The sequence below is a fragment of the Chinchilla lanigera genome, unplaced genomic scaffold, assembly GCF_000276665.1.
Source record: "Chinchilla lanigera isolate Chin_1 unplaced genomic scaffold, ChiLan1.0 scaffold00130, whole genome shotgun sequence".
Lineage (NCBI taxonomy): Eukaryota > Metazoa > Chordata > Mammalia > Rodentia > Chinchillidae > Chinchilla > Chinchilla lanigera.
This window is the reverse complement of record NW_004955531.1, coordinates 142,961-167,164: the sequence shown is the minus strand read 5'-3', so window position 1 is coordinate 167,164 and position 24,204 is coordinate 142,961. Positions and strand designations below refer to the sequence as shown.

Sequence of the window (24,204 nt, the reverse complement as noted above, 5' to 3'; positions counted from 1 at the left end):
CCCCTTTCTTTCTCTTTCTTTCTTTCTTTCTCTTTTTTCCCTCTTTCTCTTTTTCTTTTTTGTTTTTTCTTTTTGAAGTGCTGGAGATTGAACCTAGAACCTTCATATTGAGCTACACCTCCAGCCCTTTCTGGTTGGTTTTGTTTTGTTTTTGGTTTTTGCTTTTAATTTTGAGGCAGGGTCTTATCACGACGTGAGGCTGGGCTCAGACCTGCACTCCTTCTGCCTCAGCTCCCGGGATACTCAGATTACAGATGTATACCACCATGCCTGGCTCTGTTGGTCATTTTTTGAGCTGTTCTTATAGCTCTTATAGTCTAAACAGTATAAACATATAACAGGCATTCAGTAGCATGTACTTGTCAAAGTGGTTACTACCAAACACCTAGGTAGTCTGTGGAGTTTAAAGCCATGTTCCAAATCCACTTCCAGGTAATTGACCGTGGGGGTATTAATGTTCTGCCTCCCTTACAGGTAAGGTAGGCTATAATGTGTGGACTTTCTGGACCCACTTGGGTGCCAACCTTTTATCGCTGGGTTTTGTTGTATGTGTGAAAATGACACACAAAGGACTTCCACTTGTAAGTAGTTTGTAAGAACTGAACACATACTTCTGTATTCGACCAGTGTGAAACCATATCTGAGCCACAGTGACCCAGTGCTTCCTTCTGTGCAACTACTAGCCAGTGGCCAAGGATGAGAATATCCCACAAGCCTTTGTGCAAAAGAGCACTGATTTTTTTTCCCCTGATAAGTTACTGAATTGCCATTGCCAAAGACCAAGCTTTTGCCTGCCTATATAGAACACTGGGTCACAATCTGTCAGCGCTCTAGAGGACCTTCCTTTACCCAGACCAACTCCCTCTAGCTGCAGTGAGGGAAGGGGACTTATTGAAGGTCCTGCACCTGTTTAGTGGTGGACAAATTAAAGCACAGATTCCCTACCTCCTTGATCAGGGCTTTTTTTCCCCTGAGCCACACGAGTGATAATTTCACAAAATTCTTCTTTTGATATTTTCCGTGTGACAGGTACGTTAGCTTTGCCAGCTGAAGAGTGCTGTCATTCATAGTCTTAACCTGATAATCATTAACAGAGTTCATCATATCTGCTTGTATTTCTTTCACATATTCCTGATTCATTGGTTTCAGCTGTCCTTATCTGTCAGAAAGTGAATTGATTGCAGGTCACTAAGAGCAATACCTTCCAAATTAAAAATCACTCTAACTGAACAGTACGTTCCAGCCGAAAGCAAGTAAATAGGCTGCTTCTTTCCTTCTTGACTTGAGTCGAGAAGTTCTGGTCGCCTGTCACAGAATTTAAGGAATTACAAAATATCAGGAATTAGAATATGAGATACTTTCATTCATTTTCTTACAGGTGATAGAAGCAAAACACAATATAAACAGTTTAAGCTGGGCTGATCATGGTGGTGCATGCACCTATAATCCCAGCACTGGGACGCTGAGGCAGGAGGATCTTTGCAAGTTCAAGACTAGCCTGGTAGGCATGATAGTGTTTGAATGTAATACCAGCACTTTGGGAGGCTGAGGCATGAGCAAGTTCTAGCCCAGCCAAGGCAACTTGACAACATAGTGAGACCCTGTCTCAAAATAAAAAAATAAAGGCTAGGGATGTATGTAACTCAGTATGAAGGCCAGGGTTCAATCCCCAGGACACCACCCCGCTACAGGAAAATTCACACAGCCATTCTTTTAATGCCTCGCCCTACCCGACATTCATGCACATATCTGTCACCTCTTAGACTCAGACTTGCTTTTTTTTTGTCTTTTTGAGACAGGGTCTCACTATGCAGTTCAGGCTGTTCCGAGCTCACTTTGTAGCCCAAGCTGGTCTCGAACTCACAACGATCCTCCTGCCTCAACCTCCCAAATGCTGGAATTATAGGCATACGCTACCACATCTGGCAAGACTCAGACTTTCAAGGACTTTAACAAGTCACCTCACCGTCCAAAATAACTATTCCACCAGCAGTGATGTCTTGTTTGCAATGACCTGCTAAGATTTTTGTTTGTGGTGCTGGAATTGTCAAATATGTGTCTTTAGTATAAAACCACATAAAGTTTTTGATTGTTTAGAAAGCTTTATGCCTCTGCCCACATGGTCCTTGTGGTAGCTAGAGATCCTTCCTCTAAAGCTGTTACTATTTTGCTGCTTTTGTCAAAAATGTGTTTCATTTATTTACTTACTGACTTGCTAATTTAGTTATTACAGTACTAGAGATCAAACCCAGGGCCCTGCACACGCTAGGCAGTCACCCTTCACCCCTAGCTACGCCCATAGTGTGATTTTGTTTTTCAGAAAGGGTTCATGTGCTAGGCTCAGTGGCCTGTCCCTATAATTCCAGCAATGCAGAGGATGGAGACAAGAGGATTGCAAGTTGAAGGCCAGCTGGGGCCATTCAGAAAAATCTAGCTTACAGATGAAATTTTTAAAAAATATATTTTTAAAGGGCTGGGGATGTAGTGTAATGGTAAAAAAAAAATCCTCAAAAAAGGATTCATATCATTCATAATTCTACCAAAATGGCAATTAATAATATCTTGTATTTTCAAAGGCTTTTTTAAAGTATATTTTCCTAACTGTGATTATAACTTTTACAGACAACTTTAAACAACATTTAGCCAGAGACTTTTTATGTTAGCTTTAACTTGTTCAGTTTTACTGCTGACATTCATCATAGAGAAAAACACTGCTAAAAAAGAATGAATCTGCTAGATATAAGAGGAACACATTGCCTTTTATAAATGTTAATGGTTATCATATCTGCAGGTAAAAGGCTTTGAGGTCAAAAAAATGTGTCTTTTTATGCGTGTCATATCCAGTACCTCTAAATGGTGCAGATGAACTATGGTAGAGAATTACAAAACCTACATCTGCTATTCTGAGAAAAAAAAAAAATTAAAGTTAGGATCAATTAACAAATGGCATATATGCTAGGATTAAGAGTCAGAAAACTTACTCTTAAAAAGCCTAAAGGATTTTAGGAAAAATGACAAGAGGGTGAGAACATGGGAAAAGCTCAGTTGCATTGCATAGGACCTGTGTGCCCTGGGGAGGAACCCGTATTAAAGATGTGGCTGGAAGGGAATGTAGAGCAGCTATTTCACTGGACTTTGTCTGCAAGAAAAGCAATTTTACTTGCCAGAAAGGAATGGAACAAAGATAAAGGACAAAGGAGTGGTCAGGGAGGAACCCATGAGCTAAGAATCAGATAAAAACAGCTCCAGGTTCTATTCTATTAGTCAGAAGGACCAGTAAGGAAAGGTAGCAAGATGGCTGTAAAATAGTGAAGCAAGCATTGTGGCTCAAAGAGCAGCTTGCTGGTTTACAGGAAAATGAATGTGGTGAGGAGACTTTCCTTGACCATGATTCATTGTGCCTCCACCTTATAAAGTTGTCACCTCCAAAATAGTGTTACATTCACAATACTCAACTGAAGCAACCGGTTACTGAATTCCTTTTCGTGTCTTGCTCAGCTTAATTTTATTCTCTGCAGCTGATAGTTTACTCTGCACAATATTAACAATGACAAAGCTGGGTGTGTTGGTGAATGCCGGTAATCTCAGCACTCCTGGGAGTCTGGGAGGCCAAGACAGAAAGATCCTAAATTAGAGCCCAGCCTGTGCAATCTAGTAGCTTAGCAAGACCCTGTCTCAAAATAAATTAAAAAAAGAATGGGGATGTTGCACGCAGTGTGAAGGACCTGGGTTCAATTTCTTGTACCTCAAACAACTATGACAACAAAATGATGATGATAATAAGTACTTCCTGTCTGCCAGGCATGTATTTTAATACTCTACTGTTACCCAGTAAGGTAGGAATTTTTATTCTCTCCATTTTGTAGGAGACAAAATAGAATCAGAATTATAATTTGAATCCTGGCTGTCTGGCTTCAGAGTGAGTCTAAGCACTATCTCCCCATGTCTTCCCCTTTCTTTTCAGATGGGTCTATCTAGGTTGCTCAGACTGGCCTCTAACTTGCCATCCTCCTGCTGAGCCTTCTAAGTAGATTTCAGAAGTGTGCCACTGTGCTGACTTCTTGCCCGAACTCTTGATCCTACCTTTACTTGGTCCTCTTTTAGCAAATAGCCTTGCCTACTACTTCATGGGAAAGCAGAGGCTTTGAGACCTTAGTGCCTTCACTTCCTATCTGAATCTTCTGCTCCCTTTCTTTCATCACAGCGGAAGCAGCAGTCTGCCCCTCTTGGGGCTCCTCCCTCCACCTGTGCTGCTGATCGCTTCACCTCCTGTCACTACACATCAAGACCTCTTCCCGCTGATTCCCAGCCCCACCCTTCACTTGTCCTCTTTGTTTCTTCCTGTGCACATTTTTGTGTTCAAATTTTACAAATGAGATAGACTCTCTTCTCTTTATTCTATGCCTCTTGTTTCTTTGAGCAGAATTTCAGTCATCTTTGTACCGCTAGAAAAATTGTCAAATAAGTATCTGCACTGGATGGACAGTATTAGAAGAAAGGAGCTGATGGCCCTCCTCAGTTCTGTGCTGGTCAGAACCCTGCTAGAGTACTGTATTTTATTCTGGGTGTGTAGTTGGAATGATATGGACAGTTAATTGCATATCCTAGGAGCTGTGATAAAGACTTTAAACCTCGCCATAGGGAAGGAGAGGCAGTTGAAAGAAATCAGATTGTTTAGACAAGACAATGGATGGGAAGACTTCAAGGACAAAATAACTGCTTCAGGTTTCTGAAAGATTGGCATGTGGAAGCAAGATTGACCATATTTTTTGTTTTTCTTTTTTTTTGTTGTTTTTCATTTTTCTTCCAGTACCAGGAATCGAACTCATGACCTTGCGCTTGCCAGGCAGGCGCTTTGCCGCTGAGCTAAATCCCCAGCCCCTGACCAAAGTTTTTGTATCTCCAAAGAACATTGCTAAGATTTGTAGCTGGAAGTTAGAAGGAAAAGGAATTTATTTGCAGTGCTGTATATCAAACCCAAGGATACACTAGGCTAGTGTTGTATTATAGAGTCCACCCACAGCCCATGGACTTTAATACCAGAGTTGTCCAGTAGACATTGGTCTGCCATAGGAGAGGTTGTGACCATCTTATCACTGGAAGTGTTGTCTGGGTGGTCACATGACAGATAATTCTAGAGGAGATTGAAACATAAAAAAGTGTTGTTGCTTACATAGCCTTTAAGGTCTGTCTTAATATTAAATTCTGGAAGAGCCCAATCCTTTAGCCCAGTGTGTTCTACCCAGGGTACATATTAAAAATCACCTTGGGAGTTTTAGGAACAAATGCCAATGCTCAGATCCCTCCCAGGTCACATAGTTTTTTAAAATCTTTTAAATTGGATTGTTTTAACCGAGAGTTAGGCATTGGTATTTTTAGGAGCTTCCAGCTGATTCTAAAATCTAGCTGATTCTAAACTGATCTGATTCAAATTGTATGTATTAATATTTTCTTTATACTAACTGTAAATAAAATACCTAAGTTGTATAGGTCAGTTTAATATAAATGTCACTACATATTTATACCTGATTCAAACTGTTCTGGGTTATGACATATTATTAAAATATAAGATTAAAACTGAATTTCCAACCACTCATAATATAAAATTTTTCCGCTTAAAATTTTTGTCTATGGTTGTTTACTTAAAATGTAGGTATGTGCATGTGTGCACACACATGCAGGAAGGGAAATTTCTTGTAGCAGTTGCTAAGTAAATCGGATGATTCTTGGTCTGCTCAGAATAATAAATTGGTTATTGTAAACTTAAAAAGTTGTTGAATTCCTTAAGGCAACCTAGAACCCTCTCCTTTGGATATTGACCTGGCTCCATGTCACTGTATGCTGGTAGTGAAGTGAAAGGAGTATGTAGAAGTAAAAAGAAGAACTTGACATCTTGTGTTCACGTCTCCCAGGACCACTCAAGGAAAATAAATACCACTGCAAATGTTCCAGTGTTTGTTTTGTTTTTAATTATTACGCTTGTTTGTGCCAGTAATAAAAGATGAGAGCTATTTTCCTGAACTACTATTGTAGTTAATTTCCTCCTCCCTTCTGTTTATCATTCTCTTTAAAGCTATTGGTGTCAGCAACCAGAGGGAAACCACTGTAGTCTGGGACAAGTTGACTGGAGAGCCTCTCTACAATGCTGTGGGTAAGCTGTCACGCATGGAAGTCCAGTACAGGGCCTCAGTCCCCGTGCAGGTGTGGTCACACGAAAATATCTGGCTAAAATAGCACGTGGTCCTGCCTAGAGGGATGGGTAGAGGAGTCATCTAAGCAATTAACTGTTGTATATTCACAATTTTTAAACCATATTTATTCATGTATTGAATGAATTCTCTCCTATTCTCTCTCCTTTTGCTGATTGTTTTACACAGGAGAGAATATTGACAACTGTTTCATAATCCCTGTGTTTCAGACATCTGGAAGAGATTTCACTTTCTTCTAGCCTCAAAAAATCAATTTTATAAAGAATAATAAGAGAATACCAATAGTTAATATACTGTGTACTGTTCACTTCAAAAGAATTGAAAAGCAAAACAAAAATCACAGTTACAAGTGTTCTGTCATCTGTCTATAAAGTATTGTGTATTTCCATCTAAAAATTTGGATGACTTTTCTGAGGTCATAAGAATGAAATACTGGAATTTTGGCTGCTTCTACTACAAATTTGGCTGTTTTGGCAGGAGTTAAAAAGCTCAATCTCATATATACGACTTTTTTTTTTTGGTTGTGGGAATTAAACCCAAGGCCTTCACACTGACCTATGTCTCCAGCCCTTTTCTTCTATTTTTATTTTGAGACAAGGTCTCGCTAATTTGCTAATGCCCGGGCTGTGCTCCAAGTTCCTATCCTCCTGCCTCAGCCTCCTAGAATACTGGAATTACAGGCTTGTGCTGCCGCCACACACAGCTCATGTACTCCTTTTAGGTATCATTTCTTGGTTTAAATGATCATGGGTATTTTTGAGCATAATTCTTAGCACATGACAATTGTTGAGCACTAAGTTATATTGTTACTTCCTAAAAGGAAAATTGTGTTGTAAACTTATAATTATTAAAAGACATTTGTCTTTTTTTTCCATACTGAGGATTGAACCCAGGGCCTTTGGTGCATGCTAGGCAAGTGCTTTACCACTGAGCTGTGTTACCAGCTCATTTTTAAATTTTATTTAAAGAAAAGATCTTGGGAAATTACCCAGGATAACCTCAGACTTGCAATCCTCTTGCGTCAGCTGCCCTAGTAGCCAGAGTTACTAGCTAGCACTAAGCAGAGTTACTGCCTGTGAAGCACAATTATCAATAAAATACAAGGTTGTGGGCTGAGGGAATAGGGCTAGAAGCTGTCAAGAGTTGAGATTACTTACAGAGTGAGCTTTTCGTTCCTTTCTGTTTTTCTTTTTAAGGGGGATCTTGCTAAGTTTCCCAGGCTGGTCTTGAACTCCTGGGCTCCAGTGACCCTTCCACCTATGACTCTGTAGTGCTAGGACTACAAAGGTGCACCACTGCCCAGCTAGAATGAACTGTTTTTACTTTACAGTTATTTTAGTAATATAAGTACTTTAATATTGATGAGAAGAAAGTAATATCAATGCAGAAACTATGTGGAAAAGGTATATTGTAAGAATAGCATGAATTCTTTGATGATCATCTTTATAAAATTAAGATATCTAAATATTACTGTATTATAAAAAACATGTAATATGTGTTCCATATTTGTTTGTTTTTTGTGGTACTAGGGATTTATTTATTTATTTATTTGGTCTTTTGAGACAGGGTCTAATTATGCAGTTCAGGCTGGCCTTGAGCTCACATGCTAGCCCAGGCTGGCCTCAAACTCCCAAAGATTTTCCTGCCTCAGCCTCCCGAGTGCTGGGATTACAGGCGTGCGCCACCACACCCAGCTGGGTACTGGGGATTGATCCCCAAGGGCTTTACACTGACCTACATCTCAAGCTCTTATTTTTTATTTTGAGACAAGTTCTTGCTACGTCACCAAGGCAGAACTCAAACCTGTGATCCCTTCTACCTCAGCCTCTCAGAGAGCTGGGATTACAGAGTGCACCACCATGCTTGGCTGTATTTGTGATAAAAGAAACAAATCATTTAGAAAATGTCAAAGAATTATAAACAAAGATCCTATTACACAAAAGTATATCTTTTAAAACTTTACTTTGTTTCTGAGTGTGGTGGTGCATGCCTATAATCCCAGCACTTGGGAGGCTGAGGCAGGAGGATCATTGGGAGTTCAAGACCAGCCTGGGCTACAAAGTGAGCTCAAGGCCAGCCTGAACTGCATAGCGAGACCCTGTCTCAAAAAGACAAAAAAATCCTTTATTTTGTTTTCATTCTCATGAGCAGTACATTTTATATTTTAAGTAAGGCAGATACTACAATTTTGATGACTAATATTTCGGGCGTGCTCGCTCTTTCTTTTTTTCTGTATTAGGGATTTGACATAGGGCTTTCATTCTGAACTACATTCCCTAGCTCTTTTTTAATTTATTATTTTAAGACAATATCTCACTAAGTTGTCCATGCTGGGCTTGTACTTGCCATCCTCCTGTCTCAGCCTCCTGAGTAGTTAGGATTATAGATATGAACCATCACTTCTTGATAGATTAATTTTAGCTAACTGTTTCAACTAGTTAGGGCATTTTTTTGTTGTTATAATTTAGGACCTTTAAAATGAGAAGCAACCCCTTCAATGATTAGGAGACAATAACATGGAAATAAAGATTTTGTTGCTTTCAGGTCTTTGGGGGTTACACAGCATGCTTGGATGTCACATACACAGAAACAAATAGTTTAGGCTAGTAGGGACCTGCAGGCAACCCCTTCATTGAGGTCAGAGTGTCATCCAAATGGATTTCCTGCAAGGAATTGTAAAGCAAGCATAAGTTTCACGATGTCACTTGTAACGGAAAGGTGGTCACTGACATCTGCATAGTCTATGCAGAGTGTGAGAGGCCAACCAAGTAGGTGGTATATAATAGTTGTCTTTTAGAGAAATACTCACCAGGAGGAAACTGTTGCAGGGAAATATATGGACTAATCCCCTTGAGGGACTGAGAGGAGGTATAGAAGTCAAAATTGTGTCAAGGGTGAGTGAGCTTTGCTTTTGTATGAAAATGAAGCTTGTATTGAAGTGGATACCGAGGCAACATAAAATTACAAGAATTCATGACAGAGTTTTGACTTTTTTTCCCCTAAGCAAAGGAAAGACCTATGCAAGGGAACCAGAAAGTTCCTGTTAAATTATAAACTTTGAATTATAAAAATGGAACTTGGACTCTGTGTGTGTGTGCATGCGCTCATGCATGCTTGCTCACGTGTGTGGTATTGGGAATTGAATCCAGGGTCGGCACACTGAACCACATCCCCAACCCTTTTTATTTATTTTTGTAGTGCCAGGAATTCAGCTCAGGATCTCACACTTGCCAGGCAGGTACTGTGCCACTGAGCTACATCCCTGGCCTGAGCCCTTTTTATTTTAATTTTTATTTTGGGACTGGATCTTGCTAAGTTGCGTGCAGGCTAGGCTTGAATTTGTGATCCTCTTGCCTGAACTTCACGGAGTGCTGGGATTATATAGGTGTGTGGCACCATTCCCAGCTGGCACTTGGGACTTTGAATTGTCATTTTAAAATAATGTAACTAGGTTGATTGTGTTATACTTAAAGAATTTTTTCTTTTTACTGTGCTGGTAATCAAACCCAGGGAAGGGGCTGGGGATTTAGCTCAGTGGCACAGCGCCTGCCTGGCAAGCGTAAGGTCATGAGTTTGATTCCCGGTACTGGAAAAAAACGAAAAACAAAAACAAAACAAATCAAACCCAGGGCTTCACATATACTAGGTAAGGAAAGCATTCTACCACTGAGCTACGTCCTTACCTCTATAGTGCAGAATTTAAGTAAATATCCCTAAATGGTTTTGTGATGTGCTTAATTCACTTCTCTTCCACTGGTATCCCTCTGTACCTCTCCCTTATTTTCTGTGTGTTTTGCAGTATCGATTCAAATGTACCCACCATATGTGAAGAACTTCTTTTCTATACTGAATTACATATATGATTTGAGAATCTCTTACGTATTTGATAGTGTCCTCAGCATTTTTTGTTGTTATTTTTTTCTGGTACCAGGAATCGAACTCATGACCTTGGGCTTGCCAGGCAGGTGCTGTGGCGCTGAGCTAAATCCCCAGCCCCTCCTCAGCATTCTAAAAGATGTAAATATACTGGGTTTTTTGTGAGCATTTTATAATCTAGTTTTGAAAGAATCTAACAGAAATTAGGACATAGTTGATAATAATGTACAGCTAAGCTGAATAGGAACTAGAACACATCTATGTCAAGATTTAAAATTTTTGGCATAAATTTCATTGTGTAGTTTAAATTTCATTTGGACCTTAAAGTATGTGTTGGATTATATTAGGCAAAGGAAGAATAGAGGGAGAGTGGGAACATACTGTGAAGGTGAAAATGTATATACATATTTCACAAAAGAGTGATGGGTCAGATTTGAGTGTAAGTTGACTTACTTATTTTTGGTATTAGGGATTGAACCCAGGGCCTCATGCATGCTAGCCAAGAACTTCAGAGTAGAGCTTCATCCCCAACACTTTTGAATTTTGAGATGAGGTCTCAGTAAGATTCTCAGGCTTGCCTTGAATTTATAATCTTCCTGCCTCAGCCTCTTTCATAGCTGGGGTTGCAGGAGTGTATTTCCACACCCAACTGCTGACTTACTATTTTTAGTTGAACTGGCAGTGACAATGCTTATTATGTACTAACTGCTGTGGGGTTATAGAAAATGTTTTACCCAAATTATGTAATCTCAAAAAACCCTGTGATGCAGGTTTTACTTGCCTTATTTTATATATTAATTATGGGAAAGCCCTATAACGTGTCCACTGTCATGTAGCTTTAGGATGAAATAAAGCCGCAGTTGGAACACAGGAACACACGGTGTCCAACCCGAAAGCATGTGTTCTAATTTGTATGTGTCAGGGTTGGTGAGGACACACTGAAAGCCATGCATAGTAACATAGACTTGGTAACACTGGGCAGCTTGGGATAAAAGAGTGTTTTAAAACATGGTATATTGAGAACAGCTAGAAAAATGTAACAATTCTGAGAGACTAGGAGGCTATCAGGGCAATGATACATTGTGGGGCCAAAATCCAATAGAGAAGGAAAGTGCAGAAACTGAAGTCTGGCATTTGGTATTCCTTATCCCATAGAGATATCCATGGGTTCTGAAAGAAGGATCTGAAAAGCTAAGCAGCACTTTCACATGTTTATAAATAAAGATAGGGAAGAAAAAGTGGTGTAAGGTGTTGCCAAGGATTGGAGTGAATATTGGGAAAATCCTAGGCTTTGCATTGGCACCGTGAAGGGCCAATCCTAAAAGTAAGATAAAATGGAATTACTATACCAATCTTCTCAGGAACTGAAGCCCTGATTCAGTTGGATTAATATTATTTGAGATTGCTGATGCAAGTAAGTAGCCTAACTTTCTTTCAGAAATGGAAGTAAATCCTTTCTGGAGGAAAACAACATCATCAGGAGTATCGAGTTGTCCCTAGAGTTTTTCATGTACAATGTCTAATTTTCTATCAAAGATCAACACACACACAAAACAAAACAAGACAGAGGCATACTTCTTGGCCTCCCAGGCCTTCTTCTGAAATCTGGGTGTAAGGCTTCAATGACTCGTGGATTCTGCATGCCTATAAAACCAGCAGCATGTGGATGATGCTAATGTCTTCTGCCAGTTTGAACAAAAGAAAAGATCAGGGATGCAGCAGCCTTTGAGTACCGGGATGGCAGAGCTCAGGAAAACCTTTCTCTGGGGTCCTGAATAACCAGGGTTCCCTGAGGCTGTCTTAAAATGAAAGTTCACAGTTTTGTACCTTTGAGCCTGCAAAGGGTAGGGTGTGGCTGCTTCTTGAGATGCCTTCAAGCCATATTTCCTATTGTCCTGATACAAAGTAGTTGGATTCTTTTTAATGCTAATCTTTTCAACCATCAAGCTGTCTGGGTCCCCAACTTTGCAGGTATTTCTTTTCTGGTGAAACTGAAAACTTTTCAAATGGGTATTTTGCTCTTGATTCTCTCTGTAAATCTGGCTCATAACACCCAGTAATACCCATGCCACAGCCTGAAAGTTGGACTGCCTTAAAATTTTCTGCACCGGATTAATTAATCCACTGTCCCTAATCTGACTCTCCCACAACGTTTCAGGACATGGGCAAAATGTAGATAAATTTTCTGCCAGAGCATAACACACGTAGCCCCTAGTCTAACTGCCAATGGAGTGCTTGTTCCCACCTGAAACAGTATGCGCCTGGCTTTTACTGTATGCATTTCTGTCAGCATTCTGGTCTTTTGAACTCTTGCTGGAGTTTCCCATCAAGCTTATCTTATAGTGTTCTAGGGCCTCGGTAGCCAGCATCTGTAGTTAAACTTGTCCAAACTACTCGTGCAAACTAGTTCCAAATGCTTCTTAAACCACATGGTCAGCTGCAGTCATAGCAACAACCCTACTTCTTTGGTATCAAAATTTGTCTTAGTCCCTTTCTTGTTGCTGGGATGAAACACATGGTTCCTGCATGCCTGTAAAACCAGCACCATGCGGATGAAGAGAGGTGTGTTTTTGGCTCATGGTTTTAGTCTGCATGTTCAGCTGGATCCAAGGTAGAAATGTCATAGTGAAGGAGCAGGGCAGAGAAAAGCTGCTTGTTCAATGGCAAGCACAGAGCAGAAAGCAAAGGGAGCCAGGGATAAGAACACACCCTTCCAGGCCACATCCCCAGGGACCTACCTCTGATAAGGCCCCACCTCCTAACAGCACATTCCCTATTGAACTCTTCAATGGGTAAGTCCACTGAGTATAGCACCCTCATAATCCAGTCACCTTCCTCACACATGAGCTTTTGGGGAGGTTTTTTTTATCTAAACCATAATAAATTCATGGTGATGTTTAAAACATATTTAGTATTTACATAGTAATAGCAGCACATAAAAGGGATTTGGTGTAAATGAAGTTAGTGTTTTGAGGTCTTTGTGTTAACCAGGATGTGTAAGCAGTGAAAGAAGAATAATGTATAAGTACCAAGTGGAATTACTTTTAAAAGAAGCCAAAGGAAAATGAATAAGGAAGGAAGGGCAAGTACCATTTAAATCTAACTATAGTAGTACCTCTGTTTACAGACTTATATTGTTCTGTGATTCTGGAAAAGATGGCCACGTTTGTGTTTCTGTGGGAAAGATGGCTGCAGTTGTGTTCATCACCTGATGGAGAGTTTGCACATAAAAAATTTTGCCAAACTTTTCTATTTGCAAACTAAATTGTTCTCAAACAGAAGTGTTTGTGAACTGAGGTGGCACTGTATGTTTTAGGTAGTACTGGGGATTGAACCCAGGGTCTTCACATTGAGCTGCATACTCAGCCTTTTAAACTTTTTTTTATTTTGAGACTTCCCTGTAATTCCCTGAGTTGACCAGGCCAGGCTAGAATTGACCATAGGAATGAATGTAGAATTAGTTCAACAAAATATTAGGTGGCTTTCTATGTTTGTGGTGCTCTGATGATCCCTAGGCTTATAGTACAGACTAGGCAGGGCTGGTGCTTGCCTTTGTGTCATAGGATCTTGGGAGCTAGAAGGAGATGGGAATACATAGGAGACTTGAGCAATTTGCTGGCAAGCAAAGCCAATTAATAATTATAAGTACAGATTCTGCCTCCAATTTTACTGAATTTCATTTAGTTAGGAAAATTCCAAGATATATCTCCATGTAAATCTTCAGCTAGGAATATATAGGAATAAATCCTTAGCAGCTTTATTTTAAAGCAACATCAGGTGCAATTGCTAGAAACAGAACCAGAAGATCACATATATTTGTGTTTTAGCTTCTTTGGCTTTGTTTATATCACATCCTGTGGGTTTATACTCCCTCTCCCCTTCTTAGTTTGTTTGAACTACTATAACAAAAGTACTCTAGACTGGTTAGCTTATTAAACAAAAAATTTATTTCTCACTGCTAAAAGCTAGAAGTATGAGGTAGAGATGCCACCAGACCTAGAGTCTGATGAGGGTCTGCTTCTTGATTTGCAGATGAGGGTCTTCTGTTTGCATCCACATGTAGTGGAGAGCAGAGAACGGAAACACAAGCTTTATCCTATCCTTTTGTAAGGACACTAATCCCATTTATAAAGGTTTCACCCTTGTGCCCCAACTATCTCTCAGATACCTACTAATACCATCAAATTAGGGGTTAGGATTTGAACGTAGGAATTGCGGGGGGCACACACAGTTCATAGCAGTCTCTTTGAATTTTTTTTCCTTATCTCTTCTGTTGTAAATTTCTAGCACTCCAGGCCTAATGTTGTCTTCTGTTTTCTCTGTCTTATTCAATTGTGTAACTCATGCACAGTATTATAAAGGAAACCCAAAGAAGCAGTTTATATTTCCCATTTTTAAAAATTTCTTTCTGTATCACCTTCGTTGCTTATGGTTTAGGCACAGATTTCACTCACCACCGGTATAGTGACAAGGAAAGCAAGATGGTGAATTTCAGAATACCACTGGTGTCCATGACATAGTCTTGCTGAAAAAGTGAAATACTGAGAAAGAGTATTGTCCACTGTACTGTGGCACAGCCATTTACTCTGACAACATCATTGGTGGATTGACAAGAGCTTTGGGGCCCTGGATCTAAAGCAGGCCTTTGGCTTCACTTCCCTCTCTTTAGTTATCCTTGACTCCCTGATGTTTTTTCCTTTTAGCATTAACTTATTTTTAAGGGTTCCCTGTATCCAACTACTTGATAAGCCTTTGTCTTCCACATCTAGCTTTTATTAGTGGTCTTCATACCCTGATGTCTTTTAGGTATTAATCAAAATGGTTTGAAAATTAAACTGCACACTAAACTAAAAGAAGCACAAAACTACCCACCTGTTTCAAATGTAGAATGAGGGAAGGCTTGAGTCAGCGATATTCACATATATTGCTTTTATTGATGCTACCAGTAAAGTGCTTTGGCCCAAATAAGGTTGCCCAAAGTTACTCCCCTTATTGACTAGGTTGAGTCACTCACCACTGCATGCCCAGCCTGGGCATTATGACCCTCACTCTGGTAGCTTTCTGTAGAGAACAATTTAGGATTTAACATAAAAATAACATTCATATTAGGAACTAATAATCAGTGAGGCAAGAGTGACTGGTTGAAGACTTAGTGTGTGAAGGAGAACTACCCATGAAAGTCATTTCTTTTTTTTTCCCCTTGGTTTTTTGGGACAGAGTCTTACTATGTAGTCTATGCTGGCCTTGAATTCACTATGTAGTCTAGGATGGCCTAAAATTTATGGCAATATTCCTTCCTCAGCCTCCTGCCTCAGCCTCCACAGTGCTGGGATTATAGGCATGTGCCACCACTCCTGGCTCTCCTTTTTCAAATGGTATTGCAAATGTTTTTCTAAGATGTTAGATTTCAAGTCCCTGTAACACAACTCTTTTTTGTTTTGTTTTGGTTTTGCTTTTGACCAAAGGTCTTGCTCTGTATTTCATGCAGTCCTTCAACTCCTTATGTAGCTGAGGCAGGCCTGGAGCTCACAGCATCCCCTGCCTGTGCCTCTCGAGTGGTGGGAATAAGGGCACACACCACCATACCTGGCTCCTCACATAACTCTTTATGTAGAATGTTAAAATTTTAACATTGGACATCCTTTTGTCTGCCTTTTTGTTTCCTAACATACTGGTTAATGCAGACTGATGATTAACCTGTCTTGTTAGTTATTGAGAGGTCTGAAGGAACCTTGAACTCAAAATTTCCTAGAACTGTTTGTTTCAAAGAATGAGCAAAAGAAGCCATAGATTGCAAACAAACAAGAACTCCCTAAGCATGTTTGGCCTTAATAACAATGGGTGCATTTTTGTTTCTTTGGAATGCAAAGATTTTTTTTTCTTTTATGAAATAAGCTTTATCAAGCTTTAGTTTTGGTTTTTCAGGTCTTTTATTTTAATGTAATACAAAAAGATATTAATGAAGAAAATATAAAAAGAACTCTTGCTCTATGAAAAAATAAACAAAATTCAGAGGTGATGAAGCTAACAATGTCAAAAGGTCCAATAGAATGAATGGATCAGGTAGGTGTAGCAATTAAGTAGAAGGGAAAGAAGTCAAAACTGCTACAGGTAAATAATAAAATGACAGGAATGTCAATAGCTGTCAATTATAACTATTAATGTGAATGGACTCAGTTCACCAATCAAAAGAGATTACTAGGATGGATCCAAAACAAAATCTGGCTGTATGCTATATATGAGAAATACATCTAATACAGAAAGAAATTACAGTCACAGTTCTTTGCATGACTTACAGCTCTTTGAACTCTGGGTAAAGAAATACTGCTGTAGTTTTCAATGAGTGAATTCTTCAAGACTGGCTAGTTTAAATAAAAAGAAACTGATTTAGATTTCAATTTTGAGGCCTCAAATATTTTTCCCAGGTTTATTTTCCCAGTTCTCATTTGGTGTCACAAAGATGTTTTCACATAACGGTTTAAACTCTTTCCTGGGGTTGTAAACTATGGTCAGGATCCTTTTTTCCCCCAGTCTTTTACCATGCATTTTTTTCTACTTTTTATTAGTACATATTGGTTATACAGGTTAATGAATTTTATTTTGGCAGACTGGTACATGTTCATAATGTACTTTAATCCTTTTTCTGTGTCATTTCTCTTACTTCGCCCTTCCCGCTAGTTTTACATTTTGACAGGATTTCAAGTGTGCATATAATGTATTTTGATTATATTCTTGTCTGCTATTCACTGTTTTATGTACCCTCCCCTTCCTGCTTCTTCCCTTCCTTTTGTCTAATAATAATCTTCCATCTACTTTCGTGTCATCTTTATAAGATTCCACAGATTTGGGAGATCATGTGATATTTGTCTTTCTGAGTCTGGATTATTTAACCCAACATGATGTCCAGATACATCCATTTTTCTGCAATTGACGAAATTTTTGTCTTTTTGAGACGGGGTCTCTCTATGCAGTTCAGGCTGGCCTTGAGCTCACTTTGTAGCCCAGGCTGGCCTCAGACTTGTAACCATCCTCCTGTCTCAGGCCACCTGAGCGCTGGAATTACAAGACTGTGCCACCACGCCCAGCTGTAAATTTTCTTTTTTGTATCGTTGAATAAATACCCTGGATTTTGTTTTGTTTTTCTTTTTTTGCCCTTTTTTTGAGACAAGGTCTCACTATGTAGTTCAGGCTGGCCTTGAGCTCACTTTGTAGCCCAGACTGGTCTCAAATTCTCAAGGATCCTCCTGCCTCAGCCTCCAGTGCTGATATTACAGGCATGTGCCACCACGCCCGGCCTTTAGTTTTGTAAATATAATACTTTTTCATTATCCACTCACCTAGATTGGTTCCATGTCTTGGCTATTGTACTGTATCTTCTGCTGCAATAACAAAATGGGTATTCAGGTATCCCTGTGGTATGGTGACTTTAATTTCTTCAGGCATATATTAAGTAATATAGCTGGATCAAATGGTACTTCTATTTTTAGTTTTTTTGAAAACTTCCTTACTGATTTCCAAAGTGACCATATTAATTTACATTCTCACTAGTAGTGTAGAAGGGTTCTTTTTTCCCACATCTTTGTCAGTACTTAGCGTTTTTTGTATTCTTGATAATAGCCATTTTGGCTGAGGTAAGATCGAATCACAACTAGTTTTGATTTACATTTCCTTAATGGCCAGAGGTGTTGAATATTTTTCTATGTACTTACTGGCCTTTTGCTCTTCTTTTGAGAAGTGTCTTCTGAGTCCCTTTGCCTATTTGATTGGGCTACTTGATTTTTTGGGGGATTAATTTTTGAGTTCTTTATATATTCTTAAAGTGTAACTGGCAAAGATTTAGGACCATTAATGTTTAATAGCTCTTTTTATCCACTTAAGACTATGAATTTATTGTGGCTATACCTATATTATGGAAATTTCTTTCTGAGTTCAAACTGTGGGTTCAAATCCTGGATTTTCTTATGCTTATTGTGTATCTTTTCCTTTGACAGTTAAGCAGAGGAAATTAAAAGTATGGACCTTTCTCTATGTACTGAAAACATGTACTAATAAAAAAGAAAGTGTAAAGAGAATTCCCTAAAAACTAAAAAAAAAAATAGGGACTTTATTGGTTTGAAGAGAAGATGAATGAGTTAATTCATGTAGGATACTTAAACCAGTGTCTGTCTGGTAGATTAAAAGGCTCCAGTGTTGGCCATGTCCACTGCTCCCAACTGGAAGGCCAGTTAAATGATTGGTTTATGTATGATACATTTTTCTGGGGAAAATGCAGAATCTACCTGGGGCTACTCACATTCAAGTTTATCATTGGAATTTTGGTTGTTAAACACCTATGAACTGAAATAGATTTCAGCCCCCACCCTGTGGCATGCTTGCGCACGCGCGCACACGCACGCACACACACACCCACACACACCTGTGAGTAAATAGGTTTGTTTGTTTGTTTTTGCAGTGCTGGATGTTGAACCCAGTGCCTTTGCACTGAACTACATCCCAAGCTTTTAAGAATTTTTAAAGACAGGATCTTGTTAAGTCACTGAGTTGCCCAGGCTGGGCTCAAAAGCAAAATCCTCCTGCCTCAGCCTCCCAGAGTGCTGGGAATATAGGCATGTACCACCATGCCCAGCGTAGGAAATAGGTTTTAACTTTCTTCTGCTTCCCCCACGCTCCTTTTTGTGGGAAGGGGGGCACCTGTTTCTGAAAATGTCAAGTGAGGGGCAGTCATCAATATAGCCTCTATTCATTTGCAGATGACCTCTTACTCAGTTTAATTAATAGCTTACCTTTGGTGAATGGTAAGATGTAGTAGTTACATATGTTTTACAGTTATTATGTTATTGAGGGGTACAACCTAATAGCACTGTGTACCTGTGAGCAATCCTTGCTTAGGATATGTTCCATAACCTGGAGCCTCACCTTCGTCTCACTCCTTATTAGGACAAACCATCTCCAAAGATATTTACTGTTTGGTTTCTAGCCAACTGGAAATAATTTAGATGTTCTCTAGTTGTTTTTCTGTGTGTGTTTTTAGTTTTTATTTTGTTTCTTAGATGCTTTTTCCTTGTATTAACTCCAAAAATCATGCAAATTTCTAAGATTTATTATACCTTTTACTTTATTATTTTTATTAGTACATGGTTATAATACATAATGAATACATTGAAGTTTATTATTCTAAACACTAAAATAATGCCTTCTGGACTGTGGGGAATGAGGCAACTACATTTCTGTTCACTCTTAAAACTTTTTTTTTCCAGAATAATCTAAGTCAACCAGACATATAATGGATGTGACTTTAATACAAATGAGTTTCCTTCCAGTCATCCAAAATTTTTTAGCCTATTCATTTGATTGTCTAGACCATTTAATTCCAATTTATTTGATCTACATGAAGGATATACCTTCTAAAAGCATGCTGTATAGTGTTCTGGACTCCCTAGTATCTATTTTCCTTTTATACTTTTTCCCTAATGACTTTTTTGTTTTGTTTTGTTTTGTTTTGTTTAAGACTGGGTCTCACTATGTAGTTCAGGCCTTGAACTCACTACATAGCTCAGGCTGGCCTTAAACTTGCGGAGATCCTCCTGCCTCAGCCTCCCAAGTGCTGGGATTATAGGCATGTGCCACTACATGGGCTTTCCTCATCACTTTGGAAGTTAGCAATTGCTGATTCTTCCTATGGAGGTGGCCTTTACCTCCAACCGCCCCTACTAGGAAAGTGTTGCCTTGGGCCATGCTTTCCTGAAGCAGCCCTTTCATATCTTACAGCAGATGGTGACAACAGAGATTGTAGCATGCTCTTTAGCGTCCCTCTATCGTATACCTTGGGAATGTGTGTCCTCAATAAATACATCATGCATCATTTCAACTCAGTGGTCAATAAGTAACCGAGCCACTTTTCTAACTAGAATGCATGTATGTTGCCAGATAGGAAAAGTGCCATCCTGAAGAAGAAGAAAATGATTACCTGGTCTTCATCAAATGGAAATATTATTGAAGCAGACATTTAGACTGGACCTCCTGTGTTCCCTTTCTATTCCTTGTCTCTTCTTCTCCTACACTCACATGTGTAGAAAATGTTCATTCTGATAAACTTGCTCAAGTGATCTACCAGTTCCTAAGTGGTCAGCAGAAGTGCATAGATCTTGAACCTGACCATCTCTAGCATGAATTGCCGTTATTTCTCCTAATGCTCCAGCCGCTCCGGTTTCTCCTGGCCCTTCCGTTCCAGTTGCCGTTGTTCCCCCTGGCTCCTCAGTTCCAGCTGCTGGTTCTTCCTCAGGTATTGCTGTCCTGGCTACTGCTCACTTCCTACCCTTCCAACTCAGACATGTTGGGGGAAATTGCTGCTACCAGATCTAGATCTGTCACTTCTTTTGATTGTTCTCAGAAATTACCCACACAAGGGACTGAGTCTTCTGGCTTGGGGTCTTCCCTTTGGCTTTTGGTCTCTTATTCTGCAAGTCTAATTCTGCTATCTTAGCTTCTTTAATGAGTTTTCTAATTTTTTTGTTCTTAATTCAATTAATTTTGAACATTTGAATTGCTTGGTAGTCTGTCAACAACTGACATTTTTATCTTTAGCAGTTTTTACTAATTCATTCCATGTACTGTAATTAACTTAAAGTCTTTAGCTATGAAAACAAAGTAAATATTTTAATAACCTTCTGTGATCATGGGATAGTGGGAAGAGGAGGGTTTTAGAGATCCCAGAGTACTTCCTTTTATATTTAGGAAAATATAAGCCAGGAAGGGTAAAATGACTTGCCTAGGTCATAAAGCTTGTTGAAGGCAAAGCCAAATGTAAAACTATGGTTTCCACATCTAGTGTTTTGATTGTTTGTGGTGAAGGCTTAACTCTGTGGATAGCTATTGTTAGATGTAACTGCAAGCTTTCAATTGTGGAGAAAAGAAGTTAATAGAGTCACAGAGCCACGTGGACTCTGGGAGCCTGCTAATCATCAGTTTGTTTAGTTTTACTTTTTTTTCAATAAATAGTTGAAACACATCTAGTATCTTAAAGAATATGCCTTACAAAAGAGATTCTCAAGTTTTAATATTATATTAGATAACTTGGAATACTTTTCACAGAAGTACAGAGGTTTAGCCCTTGCCTAGGCCTGTAACCAGAATCCTACAAGGCAGGGCCTGGATATGTGATTTTAAAGTTTTCCTGGTGGTTCTGGTATGATTTCTAGGTAAGGCCCAGTGCTATGGAGGCTGGCAGTATTTCCTAAAGTGGAACGCTTATTTAAAAGGTGATTTATGGGCTCTTCCCCGGACCTACTATCTCAGACTTTTGGGAAATGTAATTCATCTTAAAGCCTTGTAGTGAATGCTTGTCAATTAAAATGTGAGGAAAGCTTCATGTAGAAGGTTTAAGACATTAAACAAAAAGCCTGGAGCAGTGACTTTTCAAGTGTGTTTGTTCATGTTCCTTGATAAAAAATACATATATTTTACTTTTTTAACTTAGCAAACCCACATAACTAAGACAAGTTTCTTAAATCAGTATTTCTCTTAAGAGCTTGTTGGTAGGTTCTAGCCAGGGAGCAGCTACGTGTATACCCATGACTGAGGAATGGTCCTCCTCTATTGGGGGTGCACATCCTCTTCGACCGAGCACACAGCTTCGGGAGGGACACACATGGAGGGTGAGGGAGGAAGGGGACACCTGCCTAGCCAACCAGTTCAGCTGAATCAACCCTGCTGATCAGTGGGGTGACAGATGTCACAGCTAGATCGCCCTCACGTTCAGCAATATTTATCTTACCAAGTACACTGAACTTTTAACATTTACCATTCCAATATGTTCTTTTTTTGTCTTTTGAGATAGGGTCTTGCTATGCAGTTCAGGCTAGTTTTGAGCTCACTTTGTAGCCCAGGCTGGTCGTGAACTTGCAGTGGTCCTCCTGCCTCAGCCTTCCAAGTGGTGGGATTATAGGCGTGCACCACTGTGGCCGGCTTTCCAATATATTCTATTTCATTTGGTAAAATAGGTCATTAGAACTCACTAAATTGAGTTTTAAACTCATACCTCACTGTAGTTTGAAACACTGAGCACTAGAAAGTGCTTGTTCATTCAACCTATCACAGATTTAAAACTTCTCTCTCAAATTGTTCTACTTTTTTCAGTTATTCCTGTTAAGCCAATAACTCCTGCTAAGGTTGCTTGACTATAAGGAAGGTCTACTTTTGTCACAGTCGTATGGTACTGCCACTGTGTAAAAAGTGGATTCCCTGGTTCCCTGGGCATGGGAGATCTTGCCACCTCTGTAATGATGTCACTAATGGCTTCTATCAGTCACAGGGTAAATATTAGAAAACATAACTCTTAACCCATTGAAGAAAAAAGGAAAGGAATTTTTTTGTGTGTGTAGTGCCACCAGCCACCCAAGAGTTGCTTAGTTTAAATGCTATTTGATTCTGGGCTTGGACAGTGTCACCTGGCTCTCCCACAAATTGGTCTTTTCTGGGATAGTTTCTGATGTGGTAAATTCAGATCTCCCTTCAGCAGGGAAGACCTAAGTCACACACTGCCAGGCTTAGCTGAGAAGAGGAACTATTGTAGACCAAGGATACATCTCACTTGGGCTGTTTGACCACATATTCTCTCCTGAATCAGCAACCACGGGAGTCCAGATCCAATACAGGAGCTGGAGAAAGAGAGTGAAATCTCAGGCACACCGCACGCTGAGATGGAGAGTTGGCTTCCTAAAGAGAATTTGAGATACACCTTCCAGATGTAAGAGGAGTATATGTTGGACAACAAATGCAGATATCATCTAAGGGCCATATATGTTCATGGTCTTCTTTTCTTCCTATTTTTTTTTTTTTTTTGGCTATAATGAGTCTTTTTCTTGCCATGTTTTATACCTATGGAAAATAGTGTTTCCTGAAGTTCTCGATTTAAATCTAATGGGAAATAGCCTCTGTCAAAATCAAGCAACAGAGCCCTCAAGGGAAATAATAGTTTAAATAGTTAGAATTGATTAAAATTCATTACAGGAAAGAATTAATTTTAAATGAAGAGAGCAGAATAATGTAGTTAAGGGTGAACCAAACTAGACAATAATTGTAAGCATTCAAATGTGTAGCAGGCAGGCCTGTATTATCATCCTTGGAGTCCTTTAAATAGACTGTGGGTCTGAGTTTTTTCAGGAGGCATCTGAGCACAGGCAGTGTCCTAAAAATATCAAATGACCATGGATAGATCAAATGTTGTTAAAATAAAATGCAAAAATTAAGTCTCACAAATAAAGCTCAGTGGATTGATATTGGTTGCTTCTCAGAATTGCTTTCTGTACTATTTAATAATTTCTCTTGCTTAAGCCATCTGTCATGAAGGAAGACATACTTTCTAGTAAGGGCAATCTAGTAATGTTGATCTGCTAAAATGGAGATTTTTCTTCCTATAATACAGCATAGAAAATGGTGACTTTTAAAAATACTTCTTGGCTTTTAGGTCTAGTACACTTTGAAAGATTTTAATTTAAATAAGCATTTCATACTTACAAAACTAAATATTTTCTTCCTTCAGTAATAAGGTTAGGTCTTATGTCATTGTCAGAGAGTGCTCCCAAGTTTTCTAAAATATAGTTTATTCTGGCCTCTGAATTTTTGCACTGCCAATCAGCCTGCCTACCTCTTAGGTCTTCTTGGTACTTGAATATGCTTTGAAGATCCATATTCTATATATTTTCATAGTTGTTTTTCCTATTAGAAAAACACAGAAAGTAAGAGCACGAAGGTTTGTATTGTTTCCTAACATGGTCTGTAATTTTGCATAAAAGCTTTAAATTCTCCCTATAAATTTATTCTCTTCTAACAATATCCCCATTCATTTCTAATTTTCTAATTTCTGTCTTGTAAAAGCTACAGCGTTTTAATTGCTTATGGAAACTAATCAGTCTCCTATCCTTGACAGTGATTTCATTAAGTTCTTATTTTTATGAAGTTTTTCATATATATTATTAATTATATTTTGGTCTATAGTGTGGCTTGATCTAAGAACCCAGTCTACCGTTGAGAATCTTAGTAAAAGAATTCCAGGAAATAATAACTTTGTCAAGGTAAGAGATCTCTTCAAAAGTATACTAAAGAATGTTTGTTTGAAAAA

At 39.1% G+C, this 24,204-nt stretch overlaps 1 protein-coding gene across 5 annotated transcripts in view; it reads left to right on the top strand.

Moving 5' to 3' along the window:
* Gk (glycerol kinase) overlaps positions 1-24,204 on the top strand; it is a 76,587-nt gene that overhangs the window by 16,183 nt on the left and 36,200 nt on the right. For 3 of the 5 annotated variants that reach the window (XM_013507561.1, XM_013507562.1, XM_013507563.1), the window contains exons 4-6: positions 6,074-6,151; positions 20,284-20,367; positions 24,081-24,157. In XM_013507561.1, coding sequence (XP_013363015.1) covers positions 6,074-6,151; positions 20,284-20,367; positions 24,081-24,157 — 239 coding nt within the window. The remainder of the gene's footprint in view (positions 1-6,073; positions 6,152-20,283; positions 20,368-24,080; positions 24,158-24,204) is intronic. The other 2 variants (XM_005410126.2, XM_005410125.2) reach the window with 1 other exon arrangement.